The following is a 27,692-nucleotide window of genomic DNA, read 5'->3' as shown; positions in this document are numbered from 1 at the left end:
TGATCCCTTTCAAACTGATGCAAGATTCTTATTTTACTGCTCAGATACAGTATGCTGAATTTTTTCTTTTTCTCCTACTTTGTCTGAAAAGACTCTGAGATAGCAGGTAACTTATGATGTGTTTTGTTCTAAGAGTACCTTAAAGACCTCTTCTACCCCTCCTACCCTCCAAGTGTAGCTGTTGGTTTCCTCTGTTATGCCATAGTTGCTCTTAGTCTATTTATTTTCAAAATTACTACGCTTCTCCTCTTGCTGGTCACTGAGAAAGCAAGGGAAATGACCATTAATTTTAATACTTATGCATACCCTGAGGACAATTTTTGTATTAGTTTCACAAACTTCTGTAATTCTGGTGAAAGTTTGGAACACCAGAACTTGGGATTGAGTGCTGAGTATACTGAAGAGCTTATTTATAACTTACATCAATCAATAATTACTGAATTTTGGAAGCGTCAGATTTCATCATCCTGCCCCCCAGTGTAAGGTGGGGGATGCAGAGGTAGTATCTGCAGAGATAGTATCTTGTGTTAAACCAGAATGCCAGTTTGTTATATGTGTCGGTCTAATAAAAGATACAGTCTCAGCCTACAAACCTTGTGCCTGCTTTGGAGTGTATTTGAGGCACAAGGATGTGTGTGGCCTTTTCATCACTGGCAGCCTCAGGACTCCTCAGGTGTGCAGTGCTAGCAGGAAGACGAGTTTGCTTTCCCTTCATGCTCACTCTAATCTTCTTTTGTGGCTGTTCCTGATCTATGTCCTGCTGTGTAAGAAAAGCTGCTGTGGGCACATGCTTTATCTTTGATATCAACACCTCTGTGTTCAGGTGTAACAAAGTGACTTGTGACTTCACGTCACAAACCTTAATTCTGCGTAGTGGTATCTTAGCTGTTTTGTATGCTGTCTATGATCTTAATCTGGAGAGAATATTCTACGTGCTCTAGCATTCTTAGCCTTATGCATAGCTGTGTGTGTCAGGGAATTAAAAGCTCTGGTGGATATAAATGTCCCTTTAAAAGTATTTAGAACAGTTTTCAGGCTTTCATTGAAACTATTTTCATATGAAAGTTCTAAAACCAAAATGAATTGAAGGGTGCAGGGGAGAAACTGTGGATTTTGCATATGGTCAGTTTGGAGCTCTTGCCTTGCAGAGAAGGCAGCTAACCTGGCAGCTGCTATACTCTCTAGCCCTATGGAATGGGGCAGCGGAAAATACGTCAGGCTTTCTTCCTCCTGGGAGAGGATGTTTCTTTTCTGTTATTCTGACTTTGGATTTCTTCTCTGCAGTACTTACTCCACCCAATGAGCATTTCCTTCCAGAGGGTCTGGGAATTGAGTTGCTGACGTTCCAGCAGCAGCAGGAATACTTCATCCCTTTCCAAAGTTTTGTTGTTTGTGTGAGAGCAGGGAATTTATCTGACTGATGTTGTAGCATAAATTTGGGAGCAATGACATAGTGCATAGGTAACCAAGTTTCAGTAAGCAGAATGGAAGAAAACCAAGGGGGTGTGTGTGTGCGGGTAGTGACCCACAAAACCAAATGTGCCATTTATTCACCCTAACTATTAATTTTAGCTATTTCTGTTAATGCCTTATGGGGCAATCTGAACTACCTGTGCCTTCCTATGTCCGTTATGTTATGAACTAAAACTCTTGATAACAATTTACCTATCTGATGCTCATTACTGATCACAAGCCTTCTCTATTACAGAAGCTAACAAAAACCACTAACCTGCTTTATGAAGACAAATGTCTCTTCTTAAAAAGCAGATAAAATCTGTCTCTTGTCTGTTGAGTCAGAGTAGCAAAGATATTTACTGTGTGTTCTGTCTGTACGCTACTGTGTGGCTCTGACCCTTGTGCAGATGGGGATTGAAAGAGCTTGGAATGTGTAGCCCATTCCCTGTGAGATGGATACAGTGCTTGTCGGGAAGCAGATAATCTGGGTGCCATGTCTCTGAATAATATGATCCCCCACTCCCTTTCCAAGTCTCCAGGAAAGATGCTTCTCTAATTATGCTGTTTACTAGATAAATCTTGGGAATATTTTTTTAAAACCCAGGGAGTAAGTGTGGTGACTTAGCATTATTTTGAAAGTGGACATTTCTATTAGAGGCAGCGAAACCAATCCACTCTTATGTAGGAACACTAATAGGGGTTTTCTGGTTGCTCCTTAAAACACTTAATTACTATTCAACACCTTGCATATGAAGACTAAACCACACTGTAAAGTTTCTATTATAGGTCTGTAATCATGCACAAGCCCACGCAAAAGTGGCAGTGCAATATGACCCATTGTTTTATTTCTGTATACATGTTTCAAGTAGAACTTTTGTGGTTTTAAGGCTAACTTTGGAAGATTCTTTTTCTCATCAAAGTAAGGTTTGTCCATAACTGTTCTCCTAAAGCACACTGGATACCAGCTAGTGCTATCTGTCCTGTAGCTAATGCACACAATAGCATAAATGTAGAAAGCACACATTTGTATTTCCCTCTGGTTTATTACATGGCCTCCTGATGCCAAGACCCTAGAATTTCTGGACACTGAAACAACAGACTTGAGTAGATTATTATTCTTGTTGAATGCAACTGCTGAACTGATTTAGCTTTATTTGCATACTAATATTGCAGATACCTTTATTAGTGGTGGTATGTGACTATTTAGAATAGCCATGTATTTAGCCATTTTCCTGTGTACAATTGGATTTGAGTGATTTCTCTCTAAACTAGAGGTGTCAGGTTTTTTGAGAATCAGTTTTAGAATATGTGTGAGTAATGCTATAGTTATGTCCAAGACTATATATCACAAAGTTTATGAAGTGGAATGTCCTAATGAAAAAAGAATGACGTTGTCAAAAGATAGTCATAAATGGTTGCACTTTGAAAACTGAAGGGCAAGAGTCAATAACAACACATCTTAAATATATGATCATTGCAGGGGGAAATTATGTTCTGATGCTTGCTGGATTCTGGTATCAGGTGTCTTGTATGCAAGTCTGGACATGTAGAACAGCTCTGTCCAAGGAGCTGCTGTATTTGGCTTGGGCCACTGAAAAAATAAGGAAAAGTAGAGGTGCAGTTGCCTCTTGGTTCTCTCACCTGAATTTGGTTACAGTTCAGATGTATGTGATAGATATGCTGCTTTTAATGTGAGGCTTGCTTGGAATGTTTTGCCTATTCAGTTTGCTGTTAGATGCTAATGACTTTCAGAATAAAATACATGATACTTTTTAAATAATAAATCCCTGCACCTTGTAATTTTACTTCTTGATGGCCTGCTTTGATACATTTCTGTATGGGTTCAGCTTCTCTGGAAGGAATGCTAGGAGAGCCTCCCTGAGCCAGTGTTTTGAAAGGGAAAGGACTGTTCTACACAAAGGCCTATGCTGGATTGCCATATTAAGAACCTAAGGTGTTCTTTCTGCATTTAATCTTCTAGACCTACTACTTTGAGACTTCTTTTGAATCTCTGTTCCTGACTTTTTATGAAGAGAGGGCCATGATGCTTCTGGCACTGTTTTGTGCTTAGGACCTTGGTGATTATCACTGTGCTGGCCATGAAGGATCTGGCACTGGAACACATCACAATAAACAAAGCACTTTAGTTGTCTGTGAAAGTGGAGAAACTTGAAGGGAAGGTAAGGGTACAGTAAAAAAATTCTTTTGTAATTTGTGACATTAACATCTCTGGCCCCAAATAAAAAAACCCTTGCACTGTGACTAGTGGAAGACAGCTTATGCTTCTTCCCATAGGGTGAGAAAGGGATGTGATAATCAAGGCAAGGATTTTCAGAGAGCTATAGCGTTTCAGAGAAGTCATGATGGCATACTAGGTTTTTGGTTTGTGAGTGTGTTTTGAGTGGGGTTTTTTTGTTTGTTTGTGTTTTTGTGGGATTTTTTTGTTTTGTTTTCCCTACTTGGTGTTTTGATGCTTCCGCAATCTTTAATCATCCTAGCTTGAATGGTATGAAACCTTAATGCAGTAAGCTACCTTTGCAAATGCAGGGACCTTAACTTTTAGGGAAGGCAACAAGACTTAGCTCATTCAGCTTAATTTGTAGAAAGGTAAGAAATATTTTACAAGTACACTCAAATTTTACTGAGATTTAAACATTCATCCTCCTAAGTCTATTTGTGTCACTCTTAATACAGTTAAGGGATGAGTTACAAGATTTCTAGGAATGGAACATTCTTGCTAATATACTCTGAGAGTTGACTCTGGATATAAAGGCTGTGGCATCTGACATTGGTATGAGATTTCTAATGTAGTTTCAAGCATTAGTTGCTTCAACAACAGCCTGGTCGTTCAGTGACCACAGAGGATATGTTCTCATTACAGGCACATATTTTTCCTCTTTTTCTCTTGAAATCTTAGCTCTATCTTGAGGAGAACCCATGGTGTTTTCATGTGAGGTTGAGTGTTAACTAATCATTGCAGTTTTGTTGTTAACACCATCCCTCTGAATTCCCCTTCTGCAAGACAGGCTCTATAGACATAATGTATGATGCCTGCTTTATGTCTAATGCAGTAGTTGAGTACAATGGACCTTGTTTAGAAGTAACTGATTCTTCTGTAAAACAAACTGTGCAGACAGCCTACAGTTGAGGATTGCCTGACATGCAAGGTTTAATGTTGCTATTTCACAGTATATGTGCATTGTGGGAAGGCAAGGAAAATACCTCACCTTGATGCAAGGTGCAATTTAGCTGGTGGGGCTAACTGCAACTTCTTAAATATCAAACCAAAATTCTTGTATACTGACTTCCCTTGTTGGAGAAATTCTGTGATAGTTAACTGTAGGATTTTCTTGTAAATGAAAAGTTTTGAAACACATTAAATTAGTTCTTAGTCATGGTTCTGGTCCGTGATTGGTGGTTTTTCTTCCCAAGGAACTGATTTAGGCTTTTCTCAAATTCCTGTGATTTGACTAGGTTTGTAAAAATGATCAGATGCTTGTGTGCTGGCTGTGTTGATGTCATTCTGGAGACTTACTTCTTGCTCGTGGTTGTTACTGTTGTACACGTGATCATCGCCAGAAGAAACTAATTTCTTCATGTGTCTTTATTGCGATAACTGATCTCGGTGGGATGCTTGCACTTGCTGAAGAAATAAGGGCTTTCTCTGGACCTGCTCAGGCTGCACATAATGACTGTTTATGCCTACTGATGGAGGTTGGAGGATGTACTGTGGCTTTTTGGTCCATTGTGGAGTCTTCCCTGTGCCTTGGTTCCTAAAGATCTGGGTAGTGTATTTTAATCCATGGCAGCCTGGTTCTTCTCTTCTGCCCACCTATGAGGACAGAATACAGTGAGGACAAGCTTATTCTGGCTGTTAACCATAGGCATCACTGGGATACTTGGCTGTGATTCACTTCAAGTACAGCATTACTGTGGAGTCCAGCCCTAGATTATTGGCAGAAGTGGGTTTGAACTCTTAATTTGGGCAGATACAAAATTAACTGATTTCCTTCCCATAAACCTTATCCAAGGCAAAGTGAAAATGTGTGGATTTGAACTTATTATATTGTCCAGTTAAAAGGATGCAAGCAAAAATGCTTGAGGATGATCTTTCTCCACCTAGTGGGAGTCTTGATGTGTTAAGTCTTGCTACCAGATGATAAACAGGGACCCTTGTGGAGGCTGCTCAAACTGGGCTTATGTAGCCTCCCTTGGTTGTCCCTTTTCATTTCCCACATAGCAGTACCTGTAACTCTGTGCATCTCTAGCTCTGTGTATTTTGATGCTTCTCTTTTTCAGGATTTATTTCAGTCTTTCTTTAGATCAAAACTGTACTCTCGGCTATTGAAAGCCATTTGCTAATGAGAAGGAACAGGACCAGTGTGAAAAACAGTGGAATAGAGTCCTTCTAACCAGACAATATAAGGCCATGAAATTTACTGACCCTACATGCGTTGCTGTTTTTTTCTTCAAATGGTTAAGATTTCAGTTGTTGCTGCCACTACAGATTACATATTTAGTTGTAGTACTTTAGGAGGTCTGAGCTGCTTGGATGTGATTATTTGAGACATTGCTGTGTCAAGAAATAGCTTTGCTTATAATACCAAGTAAACAAAAAAAATAGTATGGTTGCAAACAGCTTGCTCCAAGTAATATTAGCAGTAGGTAAGTTAGTCTCTTGTGTGAATGCTGAAGCTTTGGAGCTGGCTTTGTGTAGTATTGTTAAAATAATACTACAGAAGTAGCTTTGTACTCCCACTTTACAAATAGAGTAAGCCAGTCTCAATCTAACAATTTTCTTCCTCTAATTTTTGTCACTTGTGACAGTCTAGAAAAGCCTTATGGTCAGTATCTCAGTGCTATGACTAAGTATTTCTCCATCATAATATCTGCTGTTGGTGGACACAGAAATGATTTTCACCATAGATTTGCTCATTGTGCTTTTTAAAGGCTTGTAACTGAAAGTGTCACTACACAGCAGTGAATTCTGGGAACTGCAGGTAGTATCAGTGGTGTGAAAATCAGAGTGATACAGCTGTGATTCTTCTCATGCAGTATATGCAGATGCAGAGTTGTAACATTAAATTAGCTGCTGACAGCTTTTGTTGATCTAAAGTGGGAATATTTTTCAACAGTTCAACATAATTTCCTGATATACTTTTGCAAAGAGCTGTGAAATTTCATGGTGTAGGTATCTGTTGCCTGTATAACTGCTGGTAACCAGCTTGAGGACTTCGAATGAAGCCACTTCCTTGGCAGTGTATTTTCTGCTTAGTGGTGTTTGAGCTGCTTGCTTTACACTGTGTCTTCCACCCTGGACAACTTGGCTGATAATTTTTAAGGTGTTTAAATTCTGTCCTCTGCAACTTTAGATAGCTAGGAGTTTCACAGTTTAACCTAGCACAGTATTATATTTTTGTATGTATACATATATAAATAATGTAACATGTATAAAAGAGTGATTATTTCATATTTTTTGTTTCTTCCGTTCTTGTGTACCCACAGTACCTTTTTCCCAGTGGGTCAGTTTTGTTCCTTGTGATACATTTGGTAAGTCTTGTTATTCCTTCTGTACTTGCTAGTTCTTTCTGCGAGTGGGAGAGGGAAGCAGAGCTGTTCTGGGTACAGGATGCACATACACTGTAGGCTTCTGCAGTGATGGGTTTTGGTGCTTTTTTTCCTAATGTAGTTTGCATTTAGTTTGGCTAATTACTGATTACTTAACTGATGTAGCAGGAGATACTTATGATGGCTCAGATGCTTAAGATTGCTAGGCAGATTGGGGCATCACTGTGCTCACTTAGAAGTAATTTTTTTCCTGGCTTGCATAATTTGGTATTTAGAAACAATATATTTCGTACTATTTTATCTCTCTTTAGTCTCATGAGATTTAGATTTTTGTGCCAGTCTTAAACGGCAAGTCTTTAGGTGTAGTAATTTTTATCCACTTCATCCTTGCTTTCTTTTTGGGATCAGTAATAAATAGAATGGCTTATGCCTGTGATATTAGAGAATTGTGTGGAACTACTATGGTTGACTTCCCTTTTTAATTCTTTTGGTTCCAAATTTTTAAAATCAATTCTTAAAGCTTGACATAGAAGCATAGAATGGTTTGGGCTGGAAGCAACCTTAAAGATGATAAAGTCACAAACCTCTGCTATGGGCAGGGACACCTTCCACTAGACCAGGTTGCTCAAAGCTCTGTCCAACCTGGCCTTGAACACTGCCAGGATTGGGGCACCCACATCTTCTTTGTGCAACCTGTTCCAATGTCTTACCACCCTCGTAGTGAAGAATTTCTTCCTAATATCTAATCTAAATCTACCTGCTATGTTTCTATGATCCATGAGAGGATAGATGCTTCTGATGGCACCTTAGTTTTTAGAGCTCAGCAGAGCCCTATTGAAAGCCTTTTTGAAATTTAAGGAGAAAACAGATTGTTCTAGTCTTCATGATCTGAGAGTTTCCTCAAAAAAATTATTTGGGGAAGGGGGGAAAGGGATATAACTGTCTCTCCATGAACAGTTGGGTATTTTTTTCTTTTTGTTTTCACTGCATGCTAACTCTGGCTCTAACTAGTGTGGTCATTGTATATCATTATGGGCTAAATCTTTAAAGTTACAGGCTTTGCAGTATTTGTTCACACCTGGAGAATCTGATGTGCTTGTATTTATGAGTGGATCCTCCTTTGGATGATTAATATCTGGCTAGAAGCTGTTACTTTTGGTATGGCACATTATATCAATGTACCTCTGATTCTGTAAACCCAATGGGAGGTGAGGCAAAGAAATTCAATCTTATTTTCAGTGAAATATCCTAATGCTTTTCTTAGCAAAACATTTCCTTCCAGTAAAGGACAAGTATGTTAAGTCCCTTTAAAAATGTTTTTACTATCAATTCCCATTCTTAAAAATCTGGTACTGCAGCTACCTGTTATGGAGCAGTTCTGTAAACTCATGAGCAGAAGTTCTGAAGTGCAGGCTCAGTAGGCAGGAACTATGCTCCTCCCCAGCTGCTTGATCAATGTGTATGACTGACCAGACTCTGTAAAAGTAAACCTGCAAATAACTTCTAAACTAATCTTGTAGACATAAGCCCAGTCAACTTCTTAGACAAAATAACTTTAAAAAGAAATATGCTTTGGAATGTATAGCTCTTTTGTATAAAATGTTGAAGAGATCCTGTATCCCACTGAAACTTGATTAAAAATTGTCTGATCAAGTGCTAATGGCGCTTTATTTTTATAAGTCTGAACTTCTCATTTGTAGCAAGTAAAGCTTGTATTGACAGAAGTTACCACGTAATGAATGTGCAGGTATTGAAGGGGAAACTCTTTTTGCCAGTTTTTAAGGCCATGTATTTTAACACATTGGGGCTTTCACAATTCTAATAAATGGAGGCAGGAAATCCTAGTTCTAGACTAGTGCTTAATATGTTCAAGATTTTTATAATATTTGACTAGGAATGGCAATTCATGTGTCAGCATTCTGTGACTGCTGGTTGGCACTGTCTTTCCTAAACTGTGTTTTTCCTTGAAAGTGCAACTTCATTAACTTTGGCTTGATGCTCCTAAAGAAAACTCTGGCTGTCTTCTTCCTGTGTTGATTCAGGAACACTTAAAACCAGGGGATTTGTTTGATTCCCACCAACTCCTCTGCTCCAAGCCCCATTTCAATAAATGACAAAATGTAGTGCCTTATTTTCATATCAGACCTGCATTTGGAAATTCATGTTGTCATGTATTGCAGTTGTCTGCATTACGTCTGCTCTCTGTACAAATGACCTCTAGCCCACAGCATATTCAAAAAATGTGATGTACACGAAGAAAAACTACTGCTGAGGTACCTTATTTAAAAAAAAAAAAAAAAAGAAAAAAGGCTCTTCATCTTGGTTTGACCGTATGCAACCAGAGACATTAAAAGGCAAAGTACTTGATTCAGATGTGGGAATATTTTAAATGATACAGTGCAAGAAAAGCTGATAAACCACAAACTCTGTTGGAAGCTGTTACTGCTCCAGCAGTTTTCCCTGCAATCTCTGCTATAGAGGAATGGCAGAAGCTGTGCTACTGCTCCTACACTGTATCCCTGGGTCCAGAAATACAAAGTGATATAATTGTTTTAGATTTTAACTTTTACTGTCTGTGTTCCATCCTGACCTTTACAAGAATGTCTTGTGTGGTGATCAGCAGTTGGGTTTTGATCATGTAATCATTTCTTTCTTACTTTGTTGCTGTTGTCTTTAGTTAAAGCCAAGTCTACTTTAGTAGCCACTGCTGGGAGTCCTGCTTATAGGGCTGACCTTGGTGTGGAAACTTCTGTCTTGAGAAGGGAGAGGTAAAGTGTGGTTTCTGCTAGCTTTCCAGGGAAGCAGTTTCAGCTCTGGAGGAGAGGTATCTCTGGAATTCTCTTCATCATTTTCTGACTCTCTTAAATACACAGTGGGCTGCTTTTCCCTTACTAGGTGAGTTTTTGTTTTGTTTTGTTTCTTTATTTTGGTTTTTGGCTGTTTGGTTTTTGTTTGTTTGTTTTGTCCTTTGAAACCTATATAAACTTTCAGGAGGGAAGCATGCTTCCTGCTGATACTGAATCTGTACCATTCACACTATTCCTGTTATCACAGTTCAATTTAAATAAGTACTGTGAAGGCTTCATTGCTTCATGGCATCCAGTAGGACACTTAGAATTGTCAGGGATAAAGCTACAACCAGGAAAATCAGAAGGTGATATGAGACTTTAGTAAAGCATCCACGTAATTCCAGAGTGAAATGAAGATCAGGAATTACTGTGTGGTGGTGTGGTTTTTGTTTTTTGTTTGTTTGTTTTCCATAGGGTTAGACTTAAAGTACAAGCTACTACTAGAACCAAGGGGAGGCATTAACATAGGTGCTTCACAATTTCTGAGCAGGGAACAGATGAAGTAGTAGTTTATGTTTTACTTGAACAAGAATAAGCAGGCACGTTCAGTCTAGTGCCATATGTGGCTGTTGATTTGTAAATCAATGTGTCATGCTGCATACTTCATGCCAGTCCTCTAATCTCTGGCATCAGCTGCCAGTGAGATTCAAGAGAGTTGTGAGCACTGAGGAGCGTGTGGACTTTGACAAAGCATTTCTGTTCTTCTGAACTCAATGCTTTGCATTATCACTCGATTAACAGAAGCACTCAGGCTGGAATTGCTGCTCATCCAGAACCTATAGACGAGCTGTATAAGGCGTTCTCTGTGCACATTTCTGAGGCTTATTTTGGCGCTTCTCACCCCTCCAATCCAACTCAAAAGTCTTTATTCTTTTATGGATTGTGAAAGAACCTGGAACACCTAATACCATTGTTGCTAGGAAAACAATAATTAGGCTGATATTATGTTCATGTTTGTGCTTAAAATGACTTGAAAAGTGTATAAGAGGCCTGTTGCTCTGTAATACGTGAAGGTCAAGTTATTCTTTTGTTCTCTTTTGAAAATGTTGAACAACTGCAGGAGTTGAAGCCTAGAATAAATGCAGCTTAATTGAGAAGGTGGGGAGAAAACAAATCAACGTTTAGTTTATCATCCATTTTTATGAAGGTTGTTTTAAACATAAGCACCTACATAAAGAGCTTTGAGAATTATGTAAAATGTGTTCTCTCTCAGATATTCTGGTGTCTTAGTTTTATGCTTTCCTAATTTCAAGGATGGAAGTGAAGGGTTATTGCTAAGATTTAGCTAGATCTCCCATTCCCTGACTCTGAAGTATATTCAGCTGTGTTATTAAGCTTCAGGATGAATCATTCTTGATTTTATTCATGTCCTGATAACACAGAAAAAGAGTTACCTCATATATTCACTTACACTCTTACTGTTAAAGAAGAGCATCTGAAGCAGTTTGTGGAATTAAGAACAATGTTTGAGGTGGCTCTTGGCTGGAGGCAAGGCAGATACAGTGTTCAATCCCCCTGCTTATAGAATCATAGGATAGTTAGGGTTGGAAAGGATCTTAAGATCATCCCTGCCATGGGCAGGGACACCTCACACTAAACCATGTCACCCAAGGCTCTGTCCAGCCTGGCCTTGAACACCGCCAGGGATGGAGCATTCACAACATCCCTGGGCAACCCATTCCAGTGCCTCACCACCCTCTCAGTAAAGAATTTCTTCCTTAGATCCAATCTAAACTTCCCCTGTTTAAGTTTTAACCCATTACCACTTGTCCTGTCACTGTAGTCCCGAATTGAGTCCCTCCCCAGCATCCTTGTAGGCCCCCTTCAGATAGTGGAAGGCTGCTATGAGGTCTCCACGCAGCCTTCTCTTCTCCAGGCTGAACAGCCCCAACTTTCTCAGCCTGTCTTCATATGGGAGGTGCTCCAGTTCCCTGATCATCCTCGTGGCCCTCCTCTGGACTTGTTCCAACAGTTCCATGTCCTTTTTGTGTTGAGGACACCAAAGCTGTACACAGTACTCCAAGTAAGGTCTCACAAGTGAGGTCTCTATTTATACATAAATGGAAAATGTGCTACTTGCCGTGTGTGGTTTTTAATACTAATACATGGCTAAGACACTTTTCTGGTTTGTCACTGCTGTGACAACTCAGCAATTCATAAGGAAGAGTTAAGGAATTTGAAATGTTCCTGAGACACTTTGCAGGTAGAGACAAGAAGCCCCAATCTGTGATCACCCAGTTTTCCATTTTATACCTAGTTTTCTACAAGTCACATGGAGAATTGTTATGGGCTAAAGAAATATGTTCCCTTAAAAGCAAAAGCTAATGATGAATTTTTAACAATCAAAGATCCTTGAATTAAAAAATCTGAAGAGTAAAATTTCATCTGGAGTGTGCCTTGGCTCCAATGGCATTTTCCTTAGTTATGGTTTCTGTGGAAGATACAGTTTCTTTAACTACTTCTTTAGGGTCAAATAACAGATAATCCTTCTGCTGTAGAGGAAGTTGTTTACCTAATGGATAATAATTAAATCTCTAGAGATCTGTTTGCAGAAGGTTTAACTGATTATTCTTTTTCCTTCATTTTGGTAACAGAAATACCCAGCAATTAATAGGAAAACTGGTTATGGGGTTTATGCACTGAATAGTGCAGCTTGTGATTACTGAGTACAGCTGGACAGGCAGGGTAGGACTTCTAAAGATGCTGCAATGGTCTCGTTTGTGCTGTGTCATGAAAATGCAATTGGGAGGTCTTTTTAATGTAGAAGCTGAGCTGGCTTTTAATGCAAGTTTAAAAGAATTTGCATGTTCCTCTTTCTGAGCATACTGCATTGATGGTGCTCTGTGCTAGACTGTTTCATTGATGGTAAGACTCCTGTTCTTCAAGTATCTTTTCAGATCAGACCAGTTGTAATATTGTTTATGAACTAATGCAGCTGGAGCAGCAGGTCAAAAATAAGTCCTTCTGGCGAGTTATCCAAGAGGCCATGGCTGCCAGCAGTATATTGCAAACTGGGTTATATTCAAATATTCGAACATAGTCTTTCAACCTCAGTGAGGTGACTTTTACACGTGAGAATTTCTGGGTTGTCTGTGGAGCTCTTCAGAGCTGAGCTTTTCTTCCTAATTGGATCTGGAAATACTGGCCATTATTAATAAGTATGCAGTCTAACACAAGTTAGGACAAGAAGTTTTCGTTACAGAATAGCATATTCTTACCTCTCTTCAGTGAAGAAACAGCCTGATAAAAATTCCAGTAGCCAGAAGCCTGGAGCAAATGATGGTTTTCACATCTTTTGGATGAAGGCATCCTAGGAAAATGTAAATAGTTTGAATGGTACTGGGGAGGCTGATGGAAAGTGGGAGATGGTGAGAGGGCTGCCTAGGAGAGAGGCAGACAGCTGAGCTGTGTCAGGGGAGAGGGAGGACAACAGCCCAACTGCTGTGCAAAGGGAAAGGGTACCACTGGTGTGGTGACGGGCAGCATGTTGTGGGTTTTGGGTTGTGGGTTTTGGTTTGGTTGGGGATTTTTAAAACTTAAAATTGGTCTGTAGATCATGTCTCTTAAAACAAGTTTTTGTTCAACTCCCACATCAAAATCAGTAACAAGTGTTACAATGTAAGCCTTTTACTTAGTGATCTTTGTCACTTAAATTAGCATTTACTCTACTAGTTGTCATATTCAAACTATGCATAAATGATACTAGTACTGAGTTCTAGCATTCATTATACTAGTAGAGCTCACTAGCTAAAGAACTGAAATCTGTTCACTTGCTGGACCAACTTTTAAAGGCGCAGTCAGGTCATGTCACTTTAATTTGTTAGTTCAATAATGTCTTCACTTTCACTAGAGGAACAAATTCTTTTAAAGCAAAAAAGCTTTTTTCTCTTTTTACCCTTGGGAAAGGAAAATGAGAATGTGCCGTACTAGTTCTGAAATCTTGAAGGATTTGGAAATAAAACCTACCGTTAACATTGCTACTTTTAGATAATTGGTTTCAAGTTTTGTGAATGTACAGTCTTATGTTACAAGCACATCAAAGAGTTTATATGACTTTTGTATGTTATGCTGGTTTAAAATTCCCTGTAGATTTTTTTTTTAAAGATATTATTAAATACACCATTAATACTACGTTAAGAAACCAGCCCTCAGAAATCAGAGGAACATATTACATACTGAAACACCAACAGCTCAAGTGTGGGTGATACAGACTTTCTGCTGAGTTACTTGTTTTTGTTTTTTTAAAAGCTTGGTTTAGTTGTAGATTAACATATTTAGTAGTTACTGATAGGAAGAAATGGTAGTTGAAAAGTTAAAATCAGTTGAGGGGAGGGTTAACTTGCAATTTGTCTTAAAATTGGTGGGTTTGAGTCATTGTGAGTAAAAGGCAGCAGAAGATAAGAAATGCGTAGGTAAGATGCTCCAGTGGCACAAAGTCATGGTTCAGGGGGTTGCAACATTGGATAAGCTGAAGCCTAGAGCTGTTCTAACCAGTGTCTCCAAACTTATTCAGGATAGCACCAATGGAACACCTGTGTGTAGGATTTTTAATTTGCAGAGGTAAAAGCACTAGATGTTAGAAACATCTGTGAAATATATGTGACAGGTCAGTGAGGTCAAGCTGCTGTTACTCACTCAGCCTCTGTGCCTTGCTGTAGGGAGTTTGAGTAGCTGAACAGTGTTAGTCTGTTATGTTATCATTAAAAAAACTGCTGGGGGACTCTGCACTGGTCCTGAATTGTGTTATTATGTTAGTGACTGCCTTTACAATTAAATATTCTCATATCACAAATAAAATACTGCAAGTATATGGATTAACAAAGCTTTTAATCTCTTAAATCACGTCTTTTACAAAACACTGTTTTTCCAAAGTACTGTTCCAGCTGTCTGATAGTGCTGCTGTGCTGGAATGTGAGTCTTCTACAATGAAATCAATATGCTAGTCTTCAAGTACAGAGATAACTCGTGTGCCTGGATGTGGAAAGAATAGGAGTTTTTCAGTGTTAATAGTGATTTGCAGATTCGCAAGGAAGACGAGTGTGTGTCTGAGTATGTACCACCTTACTAAGGACTAAACAGAACACAGCATTATGGAAAAATTGAACTCTGGTATGCTAATGTGTAGGTAGCCTAACTGCAGAATCAGTATTTTGTACTGGGGTGCTGCGTGAACTGAATAAAGACTCTCCATTCCCCAAATAGCCTATTTAATAGATGCTGGTGGTTGCTGCATGATTGGCAAGCTGATCTATCTGGATCATCTTTCTGACAGTGACTGGTAACAGATGCTTTCAAGAAAAAAATACAAGAAATGGAATAGTACCCTTTTTCCTAGTAGAAAGAGATTTAGGGAATTCAGGATAGGTCAGATGGGACGTATTTCATGTTAAACAGGAGCTGTTATGGTTTCTACAATGTTATTTGACAACAATTAGTGATATAATTTGCTGTATACAGATCTGTATAGGTGTAGCTATTTTATTTTCACCTGTTGCTTGAGCATCTCATGTTTGTGTCCTGAGGAGTGGGAATTAATCATGCTGGAATATGTGTATCAGTACTAGACAGTCACTGTCTGTGACTTAAGCTTTTAAAATATTTAAGCTAATAATTGTATAGCCTACTTCTAATTCATTATCCAAATGCCTTTGGCATATCATGTCTATATATAGTGGTGCTATAGGTAAAAAAATGAAATGGGGGCATGCAGAAAGAAAATAAGGAATACTAGCATTCAAATTCTAACGTGAATTAATGTGGGAAATTAATTTGGACAGTTACAGAGCAATATTATGCTTTTAATTTCATTGAATGAATTGACCTAGATGCTAGGTTAGTGTCATTGTCTTGGATAATTGTGTCCACAGTTTTATGTGCTTGAGGATGAATCTTACTTGGCCTATTTTCTTTGTAAATAAACTTTAATACATTGATCCTGGTCATGATTTGTAAGACAGTAATTTGAGTAAATAATCTCTTACTCAGCATTTATGTGTCACTGATAGTATGTGGCCCTTTACGCATAAAAGCTGAGTGCTATAACAGTAAGCCTACAGTGACCAATTCCTCATTCAGTTTAAATGAGAAAAAAGCATCTTTTTGTGGTACATAACTTTTTTTTTTTCTCCTGTGTAACTGTCTTGAAGTAGTTTGAGTTCACAGTGAGTTTGTAAAGAGTTATTAGGTCTCTTTTCAGTTAGCTGGTAGCATCTGACTTTTCTGTTTTTGTTACTAAGGTGCCTTTAGGGCGTTAGGCTGAAACTTACCTAGTAAATACTTCAGCTGATTTTTGCACTGTTGCCGAATCTGCTGCCTGAGCAGACGCTACCTCTAGGTGCTCATTTCTATATCTTTACCATGCTGGTGCAAGCTTCTGCTTGGCTGTATGATGAACTGGATAGAGGATTGATTTAAACTAAATATGACCCAGTAAAAATAGTTATGTTTTGGTCTTGTTGGTTCAAGTGTTAGTACAACTGCTTATGCTGACAGAATTCAAAGTCTGCAACCATGGGAGCGGACGTCCTAACTACTTGCAGGGAGGCTTAAAACAGAGGAATCTCTAGAGACTTCAGTTTTGACCTCTTTCAGCTAGATAACTGGGGGATAATCCTAATCAGTGTAACACTGTTTTTAGAAATACTGAGATGGCTACCTGATTCTCCATCATATTTCTAAACATTCAGGACTTTGTCTACCTCTTTTCTTTTGCATTGTTTGTACTGTGATCAAAATGTAGCTGCAGAACACAGAGTAATAAACATTATTTCAGAGAGAAGACATGAAAGAAAACAGACTGTGCAGTTACTGGGCGTGATTTTTCAATGAGTGCAGTTTGCTTTAAATGTTTAGCACTGTCAGGAAAAAGAAGTAGGAAGTGAACTTTCCCTCTGTCTCAAATGAAAATCAACTTGGATGAATTCAAGAGCCTGCTTGCTTGCCACTGAGGTGTCTTTGTTCTCAGTAACAGCACCATAAAACTTAAAAAAGCATAGCCTGTTTTCAGTAGTCCTGCTGTCTCCTGTGTCAGTGTTGCTAACTAGGTGATTGTAAAATAGCACTGTATTTTGATGTGAGTGAAGGGCTGGTGGGAGAAAGGGATGACCCTCCTTGTGTAGTGCTCTGAAAAGTGGCAGGCAAGTAGACAGGCAAGCAAACAAGTGGCCTGAGGAAGTTCCCTGAGTTTCTAATTTGTGTGGATGACTTGAATAGAGATACATCATGCTTTAATGCCCAGAACATCCATGATTTGAGACCTGGATATCTGAACTCCCTTCTGTATGGGTTCTCTGTGGGGCCCTGAATGACTAATATGCTGGATCCCCCTCGGTTCTGCGTGCTTAAAGTGAAAATGAGCTTTCCTCTGCAGCCTACCTGAGAAGGGTTTTGATATAAACCTTCCAGTGGTCACTGCAGTGCAGTGAAGTGATACCTTTTCTAACAGTCAAGAGTCTAAAGGAAATCAAGGTTGCTTTCCTTTCAGCAGCCACTAGCAGGAGGAGGTAATGCAACTGTGGGCCTCAGGCTGCTGTGTGCCCGCCTGGAGAATAGTGCTGTGCTGACACACCTGCTGCTTGCTCCCCTGATTCAAGGAAGGGATAACTTGTCACAGCTGGTGCCTATAGTGTGCTTTTCTTTCTGCTTCCAGCTTGCGTGTGGTATCACCACAGTGGTGAAGTAGGGAAAGAGAACTGATCCTTCTGCAGGGTGGGAGCAGGTGTTTCGGGGATGGGATGAGGTGTGGTGTGGCTGCATTCCCTGTGGCATTCGGGGCAGCATCCTCAGTGTGCTTTTGAGACTTTTTTGTGCTGATGAGTTTCAAAGATACAAGGCCACAAAAAAAAAAAAAGTAGGAGTTTCTGTTTGCATAAGTTTAATGAGCCTTTACTAAAGGTCTGGTGCATAGACTCTGACCTGTTTCACTTCAAGTGTCAGGTATGTTTGAACTGTAAGTGAAACATTAGCTAATGTATGTCTGGATTTTTTTCCTCCAAGAGGCCCTAAGTCTCCAAATATTTTCTGGGATGAGAGTCCTTTAATTTTCATGGCTAGATCTTGACAACTTTTGGGGGAGAACTTAAAGGGATGTGTTTACTAAAATGAACTGCTAGCAAGTGGAGATGTTCTGGTGTCTACTCTGAGGAGATGAGTAGGAGTGTGTGTTGAATCTCAAATTGGTGCACTTGAAAATGAATGGATAACAAGCTAGTGTTTTCCCTGACCCCCCTATTTTTATGGCATCTTTTAAAATTAAATAGGGAAGATAAATTACTGGAAGCTAAACTTGCTCACCTTAATGAAGAAGGGAAAGACAACGTCTACATCTTCAATAGACTGAAATCACTAGCTACATTAATAGTAAAATTGTGTTTCGTAGAGAGAGATGCTACTATTTGAGTACCCTTAAATAGTAGGCTCTCTTTCCCAACTGCAAAATTTGAAGGATTTCATAAAGAGAAACAATTGTACAGTGAAGCTGATTAGACACAGCTGTGAAATCCACTAAGTAAGCGCCTTTAAAAGTTAATGAAAAATTATCTTTTCATTTTGCATATGTGTTTGGAAATGAACTTCTTAGTTGGTATGGTAGAAAGGATAAGACACAAGTTTATTTCTGTATTTTCGTTATTACCTATTGCAAATACACCACATCTAAAAGATGCTGCTGGACTTTGTCCACCTCTGCTCCATCCCTTTGTGCATGAATGTTTTGGCAGAGTCTCCTGTAAACAGGATGTGGAGTTGTCAGGGCCCTGTTTGACTGCAGTTGTCAGTGTCTTGGAAAGTGTATGGACACAGCCTGGCTGCTTGTATTGTGTATGTACATGTGCACAACCTTCTTCCTGTTCCTCTTCTGAGATGCTATTAATTTCATCTCTTTGAACTTGATCCCAAAGACTAAATGCTCTGGATTAAACACAACATGTAATACTGCCTTTCGTTTTTTGCCATTGCTTTGTTACTTTTCTATGATATAAATATTGAATTGTTTGGAATAGCTTTAGAGCTGAGTAATTACTCTGTGTTTCTTGGTAGTGCTATATAGGCAGTGCATTAATGATGCCTTACTATGTATGTTATTCTGGGTTTGAAAAAAAAAACAAGTGTTGTTCTGATGCAGAGTTGAGACACCAACTCTGAAATGGAGACATACTTCAGAGAAGAATCTCTAAATGGGATGCTTGAATGGTCTTTTCCCAAGAAAATAAATACTGCCTCTTACTTAGTTTCAAGAAACATGGCACACAGCTGCTCTTTTCTCCTTGTTGTAAAATAATGGGCCATTTGCTGACTGAAGCAAGCTATTGGCATTATTCGTAGCAGCTGCTGTACTCTTAATGTTAACTTATACAGCTCATAAATGTTAATCATGCTGCAGTTTGTCTGCACATCCCAGAGGTGCTAGCTAATATGTCGCACTATTTCAGAAATTCCAAACAGTGACTTCATAATTCACTAGTTTTACTGTGGTGGCTGAAGTTTCTTCAAAACCATGCTTTTACAGTTTCACTAGTACTAGTGTAGCTTTATTCAGATGTATTTCAGTAGGCCTAGCTGCTGAGCTAGGTGGAGTGAGTACACAGGCAAAGGGGATATGCTGTCTGCTTACTGATCTGTTTGGAGATGTGTTGACAAAGTCAAATCCAAATCTAAATGCAACAAAGTCTGTTCAGTTTATCCTATGCTTTGGCTTAAAGTGACTTTCATATTGCAGTGGTTTTGCTACTATACAAGCGTGAAAAGTTTACAGGAAATATAAGGGTTGCTGTAGAAATGTGTTATCTGCATAATAAGTAATTAAATAACGTGCTGTGGCCTTTTAACAGTCCCTGCCACTCTTCAGCCAGTGGGAATGTGTTCTTAAAAACAAGACAAAGCTCCCAAACAAATCCTTTCCTTCCTTCAGGTCAGATTCTGCTAGTTTTCTCTGAGAAAACACTGTTAAGGTCCGAGGACCTGGTTTTGAGCCTGTCAAAATGATTGTAAATACAGCATTATAAAGAAAGCACAGATAATGAAGTAAAAGCTGCTGTGTTACTGTAGATTTTTTTTTTTTTTTAATTGTAATCATTGTGAAGGTCAGGAAGAGGACAGTGTCATTGCTACTGCATGCCATACAAAGAAATTATGTTTACTGCATCTAAAATCCATTCTCTCATCCTTACTTTTATATGAACATCAAGTGGAACATTTTTTCTCTAGAGCAGTGGTGGTATATGTTTACCAGAACTGTACTTCCTGCCTAGGGGGTATACTCCCTACCAAACTAATCAAAATTGCAGTTGGTCCAGGCTTCTGGTATCAGCCTGTGAACACAGGTTAACCTACCTACAATATGATCATTTCTGTACAAAGCTGTATACTCAGCTTGTGTGGGTGCATGCTGTTCTTCTTCAGGGTTCTCTTGTGGCTGCTGTACCTGAAGAGATGTGCAGGTGAGGGACAGGTGTTGCAGACTGATGCTAAACAGATCTTATTCTTGTGAAGTAGGAGGTCCCAACTTGAGCTGGAACCCCTTAGGCTTTACAAGATAGACTTCATGTAAGGAAGTATGGTTTAGAGTGTGAAAGATTGTGAACAGGACTGTTTGTGGTTGTTAAAGTATCAAACCAAAGCTATGTAAGGCTAACCCTACAATATAAAGAAAACTCTTGAGTAAGGATTTAATCTCAAAATATTGTCATCTTCAAGTGCAAGAGTAAATGTCACTCTTCTTCAAGTAGGTGGATGTGAGAATTTGTTTCTGGACTTGCTCCTGAAAGCCTGGAAAAAGATTGTATACTATCCAATCTGGTAGTTTTTGTTTAGAAATGAAATAGAAAACTCTCTGTGTAAGTAATGGGGACACCAGATCATGTGTGTAGTTAAATTGTGATTGTGTGACTGATGTTGTGGGGAAGGCATAATTGTAAAAAGACTGTTGGAAATTTTTAAAAAAAACTTACTGTAAAGAAGTTCATTACAGATAATATGACCATCCAACTGTCAGTTCTAGTCCCACCCTTTTCAGTGGGTTTCTTCCTCCTCCTCTCCCCATTTTTCCCCCCTCAAAGGTCCACCACTGTTGCCCTTGAATTCCATCCCATCTATATACATGTTCTCATGAAAAAAAGAAAACCCTTAAGTGATTGAATAGCTTGGTGACAGCTGTATGTGCCTTATTTTGAGTCTGAATGCAACTTTCTGGTGCTGCATTCTTAAACTGACAGAATAGAAGCATACTCAAATGACTGAGTTTGAGAAATAAGTGAAGAAAATGGTGACCTGAATTTTGGTTCTCTTCAAAATTCTGATCCAGAAATCCCTTGTTGTGGCTACACCCTTTAGTTAAAACCTAAGGATTTTGGGGTTTTTGGTTTTTCTTTTTGTTTTTTTTTTTGAGCCACATGCATATATTTGGGCCTTGGTGTGAATTGGATGCTGATGAAAAGCATAAATGTGATGAAAAGCATAAATGTAATGAAAGCTTTCTGACACATAGAAAGCTGTGTACCTGACAAATCAAGGCTAATGCTACAGTCCTAAGGCTGATCTTGGAAGTCAGTTTCTGAACCAAATAATAAGATGGACAAAGAAATGAATCCTGAGTAAGAAGCCTTCCTTGTTTTTGTTTGACAGTTCTGTAATCCTACTGAAAAGTCTGAATGTATGACTGGAATGTTAGTCCACATCTCACATTGTTCCAAGTCTCTGATGAAAGGAATAAATTGATCTTAATCATCAAGTCCTGCATTCAAGGATTTGACTTTGGATTTGTAGATTTCAAGAAAGCAATAGTTAAAGCACCTGGCAGAACTTAGAGGCAATGTATGGTGTACATTGTTCAGCATTTCTCTGCAACTGTACGGTTTGCAATCTAAATAGGCTAGTGATCTGCTGAAGAAGTGCTTGCCTATCCAGGCAGGGAGATACATCACCAGTACCATCTTTCATGTTACTTGTTTGGATCATAAGTAGGAAGACGCGCTTTAATTTCTGAGGGAGTAACTTGCATGTAATTAGATAATTTGCATAGGTAGAAGGAAAGCAATGAAGAACTGAAATATATGAAAGGTACAAGAGAAAGATTGTCAGAAGCACTAATCATTCTTTTCTCCTTTTTTTTTTTTTTTTTTTTTTTTCTCCCCTCTTGCAGACCTTCAAGTGCTGACCTTCACGGTCTAATTAAGTTATTATAAACTTTTGCTGCTCTGCGAACATATAAAGATGTCTCGCAGCCCTGATGCTAAGGAAGACCCTGTGGAATGCCCCCTTTGCATGGAGCCTCTGGAAATTGATGACATCAATTTCTTCCCTTGCACCTGTGGCTACCAAATCTGTCGTTTCTGTTGGCATCGTATCCGCACTGATGAGAATGGACTTTGTCCTGCTTGCAGAAAGGTAAATATCCTGGAACAGTGGCTTGTCTTGCACATATCACAAGGCTCTTGCATTGTGTTGGTACCACAGACATCCTTTTCCTTCAGGAAAACATTCACCTAGTGATGGCCTAGATCAAGGGTGAGGTGTTGGATCTTTCAGATTCTGCCTGCATATGTGTCGGAGCTGTTGCACAACGGCTAGTTTGTTAAATTCAGAACTGGATTAATAGGGGAAGCTGTGGATCAGAACCAAGGCATGCTGATACTGGGAGAACTGCAAAAAAACCCAAAACCTTCGAGTTGGGATGCTCATGTGTTGACAGTCTCTTTTCAGGAAGGACAGTGGGGATTCCAGCACTCGGGTTTGCTGGAGACCGAGGTTCAGCTAAATTATCAGAGCTGTCTGAGGCAAGCTTATAAAGCACCTGCTTGTTTTGTTTGTGGCACTGGAGCTTTTAGTCCATATTTTTCTGGACACTAAACATGTGAAACCTTTGGAAAATATATCCAATGGTGTTAAACTTTTAGCCTAGATTTTTAAATGCTTTAGTCTGTTTGTCTAGTATTCTGATGTTGTTGCCAAATGCTTAAAGGTAGTACTTTGAGTCACACTTAATTCCTCCCTGTCTCTTAATTCATGTCTGGCTGGTACTTTGGTTGGCCACAACTATGAAGTTCAGCTTCTCTAAGTTGCCTCCTTTTTGCTTTGAATTATTTTCCTCCTCCTTTTAGTGTTTTGCTTAAACTCATTATCTCCTTGTCTTCAGTGTTTAATAAAATTCTTTCTCGATATCTTCTTCTCTTTAGCTCTAATCACTTTCCTTGATTATAACTTTCTTGCCTGGCCTTCCTCTTTTTGTAATCACAACTACTTACGTCCCTTCTTTCTTCTGTTACTTAATTGTGATCCTATCCTTAGTTGATGCCTTTGTTGGCGTCCTGTCTCATATTACAGCTCCCTTTTCAGACTCCGAAGTAATCTTACTTGGTCTCACATATAGTGAGTGTCATTATTCAGTGCCATAGTATTCTATAAGCACTTCCAGTCATATTTCTCGCTGCTCTTTTTGGGCTTTGGCTACACTAGAGAGGATCTGTGTTTGGATGCCTCTGCAAGCCTAAAGGCATTGCTATAGCAACATATGTTTGTTAACAAATTGTGCCAATTTGCTGCAATATTTGAACTGTATGTCTTGCAAAGAAGATCCACCTGTCATCAGCCAGATTAGTCTTCACATGGGATACCTGCTGTAGATGACACATGCTATGTAGTACTTTCCCTAGTACAAGCAAACTTTTACTCTTCTGACACAACGTGAGATTTCTGGAGTTTCCTTGTCTGAGTCATTTCATTTACCTGGATTTATTGCACTGGTTTTTTGCCAACAACTATTTGATTCATCTCTGCCTGTTCTTACTGGAAGTTTGTGGAATATATCTTGAAAATCACAGAATCAGCATACTGTTCGCTGCCTTTGGGTATTTGAATTCTTTGAAATACGGATACTGCCACAGCTGGACTTTTTAATGTGGAATAGTCTGGAGTATGATTGGATATGCAGATATTTTGCTGAATTGGATACAGTTTGCTCAGAAAAACGATTTTGGGAGGAAAGTTACAATGAGTGCTACAGTTGGAACAAAGGAGACCTCTTCTTTCACAATGGACAAAGATATTTTCTTCATCTGTGGACTGCAAGATGGTCTTGGGTAGAGTTGAAGCTGTATTGCTGAATTGTAGGAGATTTGCATGGAGGAGATGGAGGAGTACACTCCTCTTGTGGCATAGACATTGTGGCGCAGAGACCCTATCAGGATCTTGGGAATAAATCATTTTGAGCTTCACAGTTGATGGCAGCATCAAATAAGTCTGAAGAAGCCACCTTTTGAAGTGTGCCAGACCTTTGGAACCAGGTATGTGCTTTCATGTGCAGTGTGTCTAAATAGTTCCTAGCTCTGTGTAGTAAGGCTTCTGGGGAAAAGATCTAAGTAGTTTTCTAATTCATATCTACTGTGGTGTATATTGGTTGTGACCACTTAAAATACTGAAGTGCAGAAAACAGCAAAGCAACAAAATTTTTGCAGGAGAATTTATAGTAGGTACTATGGATTCAACATACATCATGGTATATAACAGGTACATTATGTTTATAATGTGTATATCAGTGCAGGATAATTACTGCAAAATGGACTGCGAATAAATCTATGTTAAAGCAAAGCTGAGTGTTATACCCCATTGCATAATAGAAAACTGCTATTTGTGCCAGTGGTATTGAATCCAGTGTGAGTTTTCTAGTGGTTTGATCACTTGTCTGTGGAAAGGAGTGATGAAGAGGTTCACTATCCAGGGATTTTGGTTGAAAGGTTTGGAGGAGATTTTAGAAGAGTCTGATAAAATTTTTTGGCTATACATTATAGTTTTGCTGGTGCCATTAGTTTCATAGATCTTAAATGTGCACCATATATATATATACCACTATTTTCCTACGCTTCTCTAATTTACTTGTAATTGAGCAGATGCTAGCTTGCATGTTTATTTTTCTACCAAGGAGAAAATACTTCTGTGTGCTTAAACTGTAACATAGCTTAACATTCGCATGTGCAGAATATGTTCATGGGATTGCAGTCAATTGAGTTAGCGTATCTAAGTTTCCTCCTGTTAGTAGTAAACAAACATTTGCTTTGTTTCTATTTTTGAAAGTAAGATGCTAATATAATTTAAATTGAGTGCTGGTTTGGAAGCTAGTACATGTTAGTCTTAACACATTAAAAGCTTCCTAAACTTTGTCTGAATCTTCTGAAATAGACTTGGAAATTGTTTCTGTTTAATTCATTAGCTACAGAAAGTACTTCCTAAAAACCAGAACTGACCTGCTTTGAGTTCCTGATGCCCTTCAGAACTGTAGGTGTAGTCAATTGTAAGGTGCTAAGCAAGCCTTCCTGTTTTTTCCAGTCAATTGATTTCTTAACTGTGAGTGAAATAGCTGCTAACTAGTCAAATTAGAATGAAAGTAATGCTGTTCTCAATAGAGACTTATGTAGCCAAAAGCTGTTTTACAGGTCACCAGACTCTGATTTAAAACCAGTGACTTTAATCTTTGCTGTATTTTTTTTTTTCCTTTAAAATTCAGCAGGCGAGGTACTGTTTGTCATACTCAGTTGCTTGTGTTGCTTTAATATAGCATAGCTCTCTGACCTTGGTGTCAGTTTTTGCAATTTTTAAATCCAACAATAAAGAAACCCTAGCTCGTTCACATTTCTTAATTGCTTTGCCCTTCCACCAAATAATACAACTTGATTTACAGCTGTTCCTATGGTGGGGCTTTGCCTTGTTCTCCAATTGCTTTTTTAGTGAGCTTTATTCCTCGTAGCACCTTGTGTTAGACATGGAGAGAAATAAACTGCTATGTGATCAAGAAATGAACATGTTATAAGCATGTTCTTTTCCATGTTTCTCCTACTTCTGCTTCTGGTCTTAATGCACAGTCTCCAAATATCAGTTGTTTCTTCTAGTTGTTACACAACTGAGTAGTTTGGTATAACAGTTGATACTTAGGAGTATGTAGGAAATAGCTATTATTCTTGATATGAGTAGTGTGGTATATACTGTGCATAAACCTTATTAACTTTCTGTGTATTTTTCATTTCAGAACCTATTCGGTAGCAAGGCAACAACTGAGAAATGTTGGTACATCCATTGTGTGGAAGGAATGTGACCCATCTAGGAATGACAAAAGCAAAATGCTTGATAAATCCCAGCTCAGCTTTCAACAATTGGGAAAATGTGGGGGAAAAAGTCTGAAAGAAAACAAAACTTAAATGCCAAGACCAACCTAGTCAGGAAGACTGAGAATTCATCTCTGATTAAAGAAACAAGACTACAGAAGAGACATTCAGTTTTTTGACGAAGTTCTTCTAGGACTACCGGCAGCTTGCAGTTAGTGTAAACAAAATCTGGTCATTTTCCACGTAGGCACACCTTGTTCAGGTGACTTCCATGGTTTATGCTGAAGAGGATTTGTATAACTTGAGTGGAGGGTGTCAGCTTAACTTAGTGAATCTCTGATGTTGACATTTCTTAATGTCTTGCATCTGACATAATGCTGATAATGCTTGATGTAGCAATTTCAGCTGTTGCAAGACCTGAGAGCTTCTGGTGCCTGTGGTGGTCTATCCCTATTTTGCAGGGTTGCACAGAGACTAAATGACAGATTAAATGGTACTGTGAGATACACTATCAGTCAATTCACCTTGCTTGGCTTTCAGAGCCAGGTTCTGCCAGCCTTCTCTGCATGCTTTCTGTCTATAGTTGAACGATCATCTGAGTTTATGAACTTCAGCACTGTGGGAAGCAATCACTCGAAGGTGAAATCATTTATTGTCCTGTTTGTAGGCTGACTGTATGTCCTTATTTGAAAAGAACAGGATTTCTAATACTATCTTTTAGAATTAGCTTCTGGTGGTGCTGTGCTTACTTGCCCTCCTCCTTCAAATGCGCAATATCTCTTTATTTGTCATCATGCCACACATTCAAGATACATATATGAAAATAATCTATCAGTTCATAGGACTGGGTTTCTGGTTTAATCTTGGAATTCAAGAGATGCATGTAGATTCATTTGCAGGTCCTGCAATTTAGGATATCTAGTCATAAGAGTGATAAGCATATATTTGAAACATTTCATATATAATACAGCTCTACAGTATCTAGCAAGAGCTTTTCATTTTTCTGTTGCTCAAGCAAGTGCTGTTATCCCTCATGGCAAATTAACTGCTCCTATTTCTTAATTGATTGAAATTCTCATTGAGTCAGTCTTGTACTTTCTGCTGAGATGAAGATGTTTCTGTTCCTTGATTCTGAAGTTGCTGTCTAGTCATGTGCTTCTCATCAGTCCTTGTGCTCTCCTGTACAAGTACCAACTGGTAGTTTTACTGTGAGCAAATAAACATTATTCTTGAGCTACCTGGGATGTTTCCTGACTAATGTTCGGGACCTGCAGTAGCAAATAGCTGGACAGAGAAGGAATGTGCTATCCGACTTGCTTCTCATTTGAGAATATGCTTTGAATGTGGCTATACTTGGCAAGAAAGAAGCTGTTTGGCAATATCTGCTGTAGTTTTCTTGAACCTTCAGGAGCCTTGCTGAACCTACTGAAAACCATGAATTCATTTCTTGTGCTGTACCAGAGAGCAGCACACTTGCAAACCTTGCCTTGTGTAGTATGGGATGTGGGGAAGGCATTAATCTGTGAAAGGCTGTACATATACCACATCCCTTGATGTTGGGTGAGCCATTTTGGTTTTGGAATTATATCCACCTTATACTGGTCCACTTGTTTTCTTCCCATTCCTACCTGAACTCAGCTTGACTGTGATAACTGAATTAGCTCTTTGCCAAGCAGTCTTCTCTTCCCTAAAACAAGCAAATGTCTATTCTTTATTGTACATGATTTATTAA

The 27,692-nt window shown here is 38.9% G+C and overlaps 1 protein-coding gene across 5 annotated transcripts in view; it reads left to right on the top strand.

Annotated features, from left to right (window-relative positions):
- CNOT4 (CCR4-NOT transcription complex subunit 4) overlaps positions 1-27,692 on the top strand; it is an 84,327-nt gene that overhangs the window by 13,450 nt on the left and 43,185 nt on the right. For all 5 annotated transcript variants that reach the window (XM_080616204.1, XM_080616201.1, XM_080616202.1 and 2 more), the window contains one exon: positions 22,009-22,253. In XM_080616204.1, coding sequence (XP_080472330.1) covers positions 22,080-22,253 — 174 coding nt within the window. In that variant the 5' untranslated portion in view covers positions 22,009-22,079. The remainder of the gene's footprint in view (positions 1-22,008; positions 22,254-27,692) is intronic.

Source organism: Psittacula echo (assembly GCF_963264785.1).
Source record: "Psittacula echo genome assembly, chromosome: 1".
NCBI lineage: Eukaryota > Metazoa > Chordata > Aves > Psittaciformes > Psittacidae > Psittacula > Psittacula echo.
The sequence above is the reverse complement of the archived record's forward strand: the minus strand, read 5'-3'. Positions and strand labels throughout refer to the sequence as shown.